We start from the raw sequence: 7,892 nt of genomic DNA, 5'->3' as shown, positions 1-7,892 counted from the left end.
CTAGAGTGCAGCAACTACAGGGGTATTACGGTGTTGAAGACCGCCTACAAGATCTTCTCCCTAATCTTTTTTTTTTTTTTTTTTTTTTTTTTATTCATAAAGAACGGCCTGGCCGTATTGCTTCTCCCTAATCTTACAAGATCGACTTGTACCATTCTTCGAAGAGATAGTCGGAAACTATCAGAGAGGATTCTGAAACGGAAAATCAACCACTGATGGCCACACACAGCCTACAGCCTGATGAAACTTCTCCATTCTAAGTACCTGTCGCGACGGACGAAGCTGGGACTGTACAGAACATTTATAGTCCCAGTACTCACATACGCCTCTGAGACATGGACTCTGTCCAAAACTGACGAAGCCCTCTTAGCCGTGTCCGAGAGAAAGATGCTCAGACGGGCTTTTGGCCCCGTATTTGAGGAAAGACAATGGATGAGCCGCTACAATGACGAGCTCTACGAGCTATACGATGATCTTACCATCGTGCAGCGCATTAGACTCGCCAGGCTCCGGTGGGCTGGTCACGTCATGAGAATTACACCGTTCGACCCAGCCAGTATAGTCCTTTTAGGCTGTCCACACGAACAGAGGAGGCGTGGTAGTTTCAAACTGAAATGGAGTGATGGCGGATTGGCAGACGACGGCGCTAAACCGTGAGCGGTATCGAGGATTGTTGCAGCATGCCAAGACCACAAAGCGGTTGTAGGACCTGATAAGTTAGTAAGTAAGGAGCGTCTAGGTATGAAACCATGCTGGGAAAAAGGGATGAGCGGGTGGACGATCAAAATGGGACCCAACGCCTTTCTAGCACTCAATCAGCATTGAAGAGGGAATGCCTTCCGGGCCGGGAAACTTTTTGATGCCGAATAGAGGACCCAAGATTGCCAATTTATTAACACGAAAATAAGACTTAAGCAAACTAACAACTAATAGCTTAGGGGTAGTAAAACAAACAAACAAGACGTTTCGCTTTATTATCCGATCATCAAACACACTGTCGCCACCGGAAGTGACTTTAATGCCGTAACAATTAATGCTTGGTGGTGTCAAAGGGAATTCGAATTGCTTGGTGGAGACGGGTGCGAGTGGGTGCATTGATAGAGCAAAATTTGATTCGGTGCTTGCTTACATGGTGCTTGCCTTATTATCATCGTGAATTTGATTTTAATGTCCACCTTTTGTTTTCTTTGTTTTTGGTCATATGAACATGCCATTCAGGTTTGGTCTTTTGCATCGCGATTTCGAGACATCCTTTCGAGGACGCTGCATTGCCGTAAAGAAATTGCTGTAAACCCGTACGTGTTGTTTAAAATTATGCCATCAGCAACTTAACGTTAGAGAGAGAGTGAGTGAGTATGTGTGAGACAAATGTATATAAATATATTGAGAATCTCGCTGAACTAAAAAACTATACACTAGCCTCTTGAAATAAGCGCTACAATTATCTAAACCGTTTCCAACACGCTCTAAAATTCGGCGCTTAATCACTAGCAAATGGGACGAGCGTTACGGAGCCCGTCGCTATAAAAATACTCTTCTTCAGAAAACGCTTCCCAGGTGGTCTTAAGGTGTGAGTGATGAGTGTGTTTTGTGGGTGTGTGTGGGTTGATGCATGTACAGTGGTTCAAACGGAAATCCGAACATTCTGAGCATTGAACCATTGCTGAACTTTGAGAACGACTTAGTAAGCCTGGGACGGGAATGATAATCATCATTCGCTTTTCAACACATCTCCTTATCTGCCTACCTTGGCACTACAACCTCGTGAGATCACTGGCCTGCCATTTCCGGGCTTCTGTGACTTAATTTTGCCCCGTAGTAGTACGGGGAGGCGGTCGGGATGGGATTTGAACCCCCGGTCTTGCCGTGTGAAGATCGACCCCGTTATCGCTTCGACCACCGGACCGTCCAAATCTCTCTTCTCTCACCGATCTATACACCTTTCAATATATTATTTGTTCACTTTTAAATGAGAGAGGAATGTAGTACTCTGGAGGCATTTTAAGTGTTAATGGAGATCGATTATTTCTGGTACAATACCAGAGCCCTAAAAACTCCGGGCAGTTGGTCCAAGAAAAAGCTCCTTCAACAGTGGGGAAAAACCACATCAGGAATTTCATCAGAAAAGTTAATTCAAGCCTCATATGACGCCATTTTAAGAACCACATTACTGAACGTATCGCATTGATACCTGAGAACACCAAAAACGAGGACGAAATTGGCTCTTAAACTTCGGGGATAAAGACACTTTGGTCAAGGAAGGAAAGTATTTTTTACCGGGCGTATGAATGAGTTCTTAATACTAAAATTTCTTATACGGTGTTCTATAGCTGATAACACAAAAATGGCCAGTTCTAGAACAGTTAGGCTTGAGGGTTACTTGCCAACGAAGTGGATAGCTTAAGCTTTTTCTTGCATAGTGAACATAGCCCAATGCTTTGTTAAGTTAAAGCAAATGATGGAGGATAGTGCGGAGATATTGGAGACATATCCCAAGAAATTGCCTTTTACCAATTGCCTAACCTGTACAACACAGAACATTGGGGGCGGTCCAGTGGCCGAGGCGACAGCGGTGCCGGTCTTCATACGGCGGGACCGGGGTTAAAATCCCATCCAGACTGCCTCACAGAAAGCCAGAAATGGCAGGCCGAGACCTTTCAAGGTTGCACGCCGTGAGTATCATGCAGGTGGCCATTAAAAAATTGGCCAAACGCCTGGGAAATATTTTGTTAATCCTCAGACGTAAATTAAAGGCCATGTATGAAACATAATATTGGCCTCAATTCCTTGTAGCATGAGGCGATAACAGTGCCGGTCTTTACACGCCAGGACCGGGGTTCAAATCCCATTCAAGACTGCCTTTCCGTGCGGTACGGCTGGCTACTTTACTACGGGTAAAATTAAGTCTCAGAAAGCCAGAAACGGCAGACCGAGCCTTCTCGAGGTTGTAGTGCCAAAGAAAAAGAAGAAGAAGAATACTTCATCATGAGGCTTCTCGCGGTCTTTGCCTACTTCAAAACTCTTTGATACCGCTCAATCAAACAATCTTATCTCGGCCGTTCTGGCGGACGCATCAACGCCAGCACTCCATCTCAGTTTGGGCCTACCGCGCCTCCTCTGTCCGTGTGGACGGCCTCAAAGGACTTTACGGGCTGGGTCGTCCGGTGGCATTCTCATGACGTGACCAGTCCTTCGAAAGGTGTATAAAGCGTTGAGATGAAGAGAGAATGATGATTATCCAGCCGAAGGCTACCATAATCGTCCTCAAAGTCTAGTAATTCCTCTATATTAAGCTGTCCGGATTTGCGTTTGAGCCACTGTATACGTTACAAACGTTCGTTATTTTAATAGCGCGTGTGTTTTGTGTGTGTGTGTGTGCATGTGACTGACCGTGTTGCATTAGCACTAGTTGTGTGGGGAAGGACAAAACCCCCGGGAGTAGGATGCACTTACAATATTAATAACAACTAACAATGCTTGCATCTAGCAAATAGTGGTGTTTTCGATTACGATAATTTTGCATTTATATAATTCATATATATGTATGTATGTATGTATAGTAGTTTGTTGCTTTGTATTTTGTTATTAGTTGTATGCTTTTCAATATATTCCCACTTTCGATGGTTTAACACACACACATTCTGGTCAACGCCTCCAACAGCTATTACGTTCGATTATAAAATTTTGATTTAAAAACATCATTAGCTCAGCTAGCTCAGAGTTGGTGGCTCTCTTCCCATCATTATTGCATCGTTAGCTAGCCCGTGTCGCGGGGTTAAAAAGCCTTCCACTGGTGGTTGGCATGTGCCTTATGAAATTGTGTGCCCATTAAGTTGTTCCCCCCCCCACGTACTGCCCTTTTCCTTTAAAGTGAGTTTCATTTGGGTGTGGTGGTTGAATAATAAATGGGGGAGCAGAATTTGAATTGCGTCAAGAACGGGTTGGTTAAGTTTTTTTGTTTAATTTACGTTGGAAGGACATTTGATTATCAAGAAGAGTTCAAATTGTATTGCCTTTACGTTATTTGGTTTTACGTCCTATAGCTTCCTCTTATTCCTTGCACCCTTTCCCCCCCCCCCCCCCCCCTAGCGCCTGTCCAGCAGAGAATGCTATTGCTTGCTTGGTTCGATGTTTAAAGCTGTTGCTCCCGTAGCCTACCGTCCCCGTATCAACTGTTTGTGCTAGTATACTAAGGTCCACCACCTGTCCTCGCATCCCTCGCGTGCTGCATTTGGTCAGGCTTATTAGTAACGTTAGGTATGCAGTGTGTTCGTATTGTTAGTAGTTAGTTGAGTGAATGTTTTACAAACGGCTGCGCTCAACGGTGCGCCATATAGTTAGACATGAGTTATTTGCTCGAGCTAAAATTCATTGCTTAACACGGTGCGCTTACATTTCGTCACTGGTATGGCTAACATTATGACTATCCACTAGTAAAACCCTTAACCTGATACATTAGTATTGGTGCATTTGAAATGGACGACAATCGCGCGCGCAGGACGTGATCGTTCTGGGACATAGGAACGCTCTGCTCTCGGTTCTGCAGCAGACTAAAACACGCACACACACGCACACTTGGAGAAATGGTAAAGGTAAGATTAAACTGCTGTCCTACTATACTACTGAGCCTCTGGTGGAACGGAACGGTTTGTTCGCGATACTAAATCAAATGCCTGGTGGTGAATCAATTCGAGGCCTCTTTTGGTTGTTGTGCTGTGCTTCCACACTTTCGATACAAAACTTTAGTGTACGAAGAAATGAGAATGGCTAGGCGACCCGTTTGAGCAGCCGTGTGCTAGTTCGACCGTCTCTCCCTATCCATGTGGTATAAATGTTTGATTTTTACTCTTACTCTACTACCGGCTAGTGCTTGTACTTGCTCCGTCGGTACAACAATATCACCGTGCTGCTGCTTCGTTTTAAAATAGTTTTCTCGCTACGCTGTTGCGCCGCCAGCGAAGGCTAGCGCTAGTGCTGGATGCCGATGGACCCATCGCCCTATACCTATCAATACTATGTGTAATGGTCCGTTAGAAAATCCTGTTTGCATTTATTGCTACCGCTATCGCCCCGTCTAGGGTGGTTGGGTTTAAGTCTAATGTGACTAATGGCGGGAAATGTGAAGGAAGTTGATGGTAAAGGAGATCGTGTTTTTGTGTGTTTGTAACTGTTTCCGGTTCAACGCACACACTACTTTACTTATACGCTAGTATTACAATTGATTGCTTCTCTGTTTGCTAGTGTCTTTTTGCTATAAATGGTAGTAGTTTGAAATATTTTCCTGGCAATTTAGTTATAAGTTATCAGTAACTAGTAGCTACTATGCGTGTATGTGTGCTAAATAGAGTGTGTAAGTAGTTGTTCGATTAGCAGTAGTATTATTAGTAGTAGTAGTAGCGATGCTACAGGCGTGCATCCTTTAAAATATAGCCATCATCTATGCCTGGGGGATGTAATTTTCACTGCTGCTGGTGCCTTTTAGGAGCATAGCAGCTTCCTTTCGTACGTTTAGTTAGCTTTTGTTGGTCCACGTTATAATACTAGCCTTCTTCCACGCTCCCTCGCAGAAGGACATTGCCTAACTGTGTTTGCTATCACTGGATTATATTGCCATCTTATATTGCCTTTCGAAATTCAAACAAAAAAAAAAAGTCGCTTTTCATTTGCTCACCCGCTCAGGTGTGTCCGTGTTGTCGGTTAAATGGTAAGTGGGCCAGTAGTCGTATTTGTCTGTGCAGATATAACTACCTTTGCATGTTGCTTGCGTAGCTGTAGCGTTTGGGTAATTCCAGCGGCCGCTGCTGCTGTTGCTTGAAGTCAGTTAGAGATGGTCCAGCAGATGTACTTCAAATGCTTGCCGAAGCCAACAATTTCGAGATCTACAAGGTAAACGTTTGCAAATTATCGATACGTTTTGAGCCACATTTCATCCTTTCTTACCCTCAATACTGCATCCCTCGAAACCGATGTATTTGATCGTGTTCCAGGACAGTGCCGACAGCCCGTCGCTCGTAATCGGACAGTGCCCTACGTTCAGGTCTTCCAGCGTCTTGCCGCACCGTTCGTTTGCGATCGCTTTTAGAAATTTGTCCGTAATGCTCGTATGCGAAACGTTTAGCCGTACCAGCGGCATACCCGACAAACTGTCGGCCGATCCGTCCCCGACGCTCTTGCACGACTCCAGGTCAAGCGTGTCCAGCTGGGGACAGCTACGCGCCAGCAGCCGCACAAACTCGTCATCAATTAGCGGGCAATTTTTCACGTACAAATGCTGCAGTTTGCCCAACCGCTGTACCATCGTGTGCAGGCCGGCACGGGTAAACCGATAGTTGCCCTCGGTTAGGGTAAGGCTACGCAGGTGAGGACACTTTTCGGCCAGCAGCGTCAAGATGCCGTCCGTGATCGTCGATGTGGAGAGGTTTATTCGCGTGAGGGACGAGTTGAGCAGCAGCCGGGGCAGTTCGTCGTCGTGGAAGCCTTTGTGAACGCGCACAACGTTCAGAAAGATGGCATTCTTTACCAGCGCCGGCAGCAGCTCGAGATACTCGATGTTTTTGTACAGTTGTAGGTTTTTTGCCACAAACCGGATACACCTGGTGGTGGAGGAGGAGGAGAAGGAAGACGAGAAGAGATGAAACACCGATGAAAGCGGGGGTTCTTTGCGTGGGTCGATTCGAAAGCTGTGAAATGTGCGTGGGACGCCGGGAGATCTACCATATGGTGTGATCGGATGCGTTATACGTACGAGTGAAACAGCGTCTCTGGCTGTGGGCCAGCCTTAACACTCATCGTTGCTGACGTTTTCCGTGTCGGCTTCGGGTGGGTTGCAGGTCGCGGGAAACACCGCCAGTCGGAAGGGGCTGCCGGGGGGGGGGCACTTGGGATATAATTGAAAGGGCACACGTAAAGGCGTGCGATCGCCAACTTAACGCAAACGGATTACTATTTACAACAAATCTTCACGGCCGCACAGAGAAACGCGACGTAGCAACACACGTACATGAATGTTTATAAACAAAGCAACCAAGCGGACTGTCACTTTGGGTCACCCTGTGCTGTGGCTTGCTCGCGGTGTGCGACGGAACATTGAATAACAAATTAAGAACAAATAAGATAAATATGATTGTTATCGTGGTAAAAAATAATATAATCTCATTTTATAAAAAAATGTTACATTGTTCAGTGAATTTCCGAAAAAAATTGTAAAGAAAAATAACATGAATATAATTTTTGACCAGTTTAGCGCTGTGTGGTACCCATAGTGAATTGCGTAACAACACGAGGTTGTCAAATAGAGTTTGTCATATTCTTGACCGGACCGGGTAAATAATTTCATCATCAGGTTTGTAAAATTACATTTTTTCCCTTGTTTGAGTGGAAATTATGCTAAAACAAACTCCTTTCCAGCCATGGCCAACTTTGGAAGCAGCGACACACCCAAACCGAACGTCGATCCTGAGTTGCAGGACTTCCTGATGGCGGAAAACGAACGTGCCCGTCTCAGTGCACAGGTAAGCAGCCAACTACCGGAAAAGTCCACGGCATTTAACCGAGTGGACAATAACCCATCCTTTCATATATATCTCTCTGCCATTCCAGATCCACGAGTTTACCGACATCTGCTGGGACAGGTGTGTGGAGAAGCCGAGCAACAAACTGGACAGCCGGACCGAGACATGCTTGGCGAACTGCGTGAACCGTTTCGTCGATACGTCGCTTCTGATAACGCAGCGCTTTGCGCAAAGCTTGCAGAAGAGTCAGGGAATGTAAGGAACTTGCGGCGCGGGGGAAAGCATTTTGGGAAGTAGTTCTTAGTTTCGGCCCTAAGCATAATTTGTGTTCTGTTAAATATACGTGGCATGGCGACATACGCAAATACCTGTAAACTGCTA

At 45.5% G+C, this 7,892-nt stretch overlaps 2 protein-coding genes across 2 annotated transcripts; one reads left to right on the top strand and one right to left on the bottom strand.

Annotated features, from left to right (window-relative positions):
* Positions 1-934: 934 nt before the first annotated feature.
* LOC118506115 (F-box/LRR-repeat protein 20-like) lies at positions 935-7,049 on the bottom strand. Its single transcript, XM_036042823.1, has 3 exons — positions 6,746-7,049; positions 5,941-6,593; positions 935-5,879 (listed from the first exon to the last, which is right to left on the bottom strand). Exons 1-3 carry the CDS (start codon positions 6,787-6,789, stop codon positions 5,818-5,820), a joined length of 759 nt encoding a protein of 252 aa, XP_035898716.1. The 5' UTR covers positions 6,790-7,049; the 3' UTR covers positions 935-5,817.
* Positions 7,050-7,234: 185 nt separating this feature from the next.
* LOC118506116 (mitochondrial import inner membrane translocase subunit Tim8) lies at positions 7,235-7,892 on the top strand. Its single transcript, XM_036042824.1, has 3 exons — positions 7,235-7,342; positions 7,408-7,511; positions 7,600-7,892. The coding sequence occupies exons 2-3, from the start codon at positions 7,410-7,412 to the stop codon at positions 7,768-7,770; spliced, it is 273 nt and encodes a 90-aa protein (XP_035898717.1). The 5' UTR covers positions 7,235-7,342; positions 7,408-7,409; the 3' UTR covers positions 7,771-7,892.

Source organism: Anopheles stephensi, chromosome 2 (assembly GCF_013141755.1).
Source record: "Anopheles stephensi strain Indian chromosome 2, UCI_ANSTEP_V1.0, whole genome shotgun sequence".
Taxonomy (NCBI): Eukaryota; Metazoa; Arthropoda; class Insecta; order Diptera; family Culicidae; genus Anopheles; species Anopheles stephensi.
The sequence above is the reverse complement of the archived record's forward strand: the minus strand, read 5'-3'. Positions and strand labels throughout refer to the sequence as shown.

Excerpts from the sequence above, each read along its gene's own strand:
- LOC118506116 (XM_036042824.1), top strand. The coding sequence starts at position 7,410 with ATGGCCAACTTTGGAAGCAGCGACACACCCAAACCGAACGTCGATCCT. Across the intron at positions 7,512-7,599 it reads GTGCCCGTCTCAGTGCACAG|ATCCACGAGTTTACCGACAT; the intron begins GTAAGCAGCCAA and ends CTGCCATTCCAG.
- LOC118506115 (XM_036042823.1), bottom strand. The coding sequence starts at position 6,789 with ATGAGTGTTAAGGCTGGCCCACAGCCAGAGACGCTGTTTCACTC. Across the intron at positions 6,594-6,745 it reads CCAGAGACGCTGTTTCACTC|GTGTATCCGGTTTGTGGCAA; the intron begins GTACGTATAACG and ends CTCCACCACCAG. Across the intron at positions 5,880-5,940 it reads CGAGGGATGCAGTATTGAGG|ATCTCGAAATTGTTGGCTTC; the intron begins GTAAGAAAGGAT and ends TTTACCTTGTAG.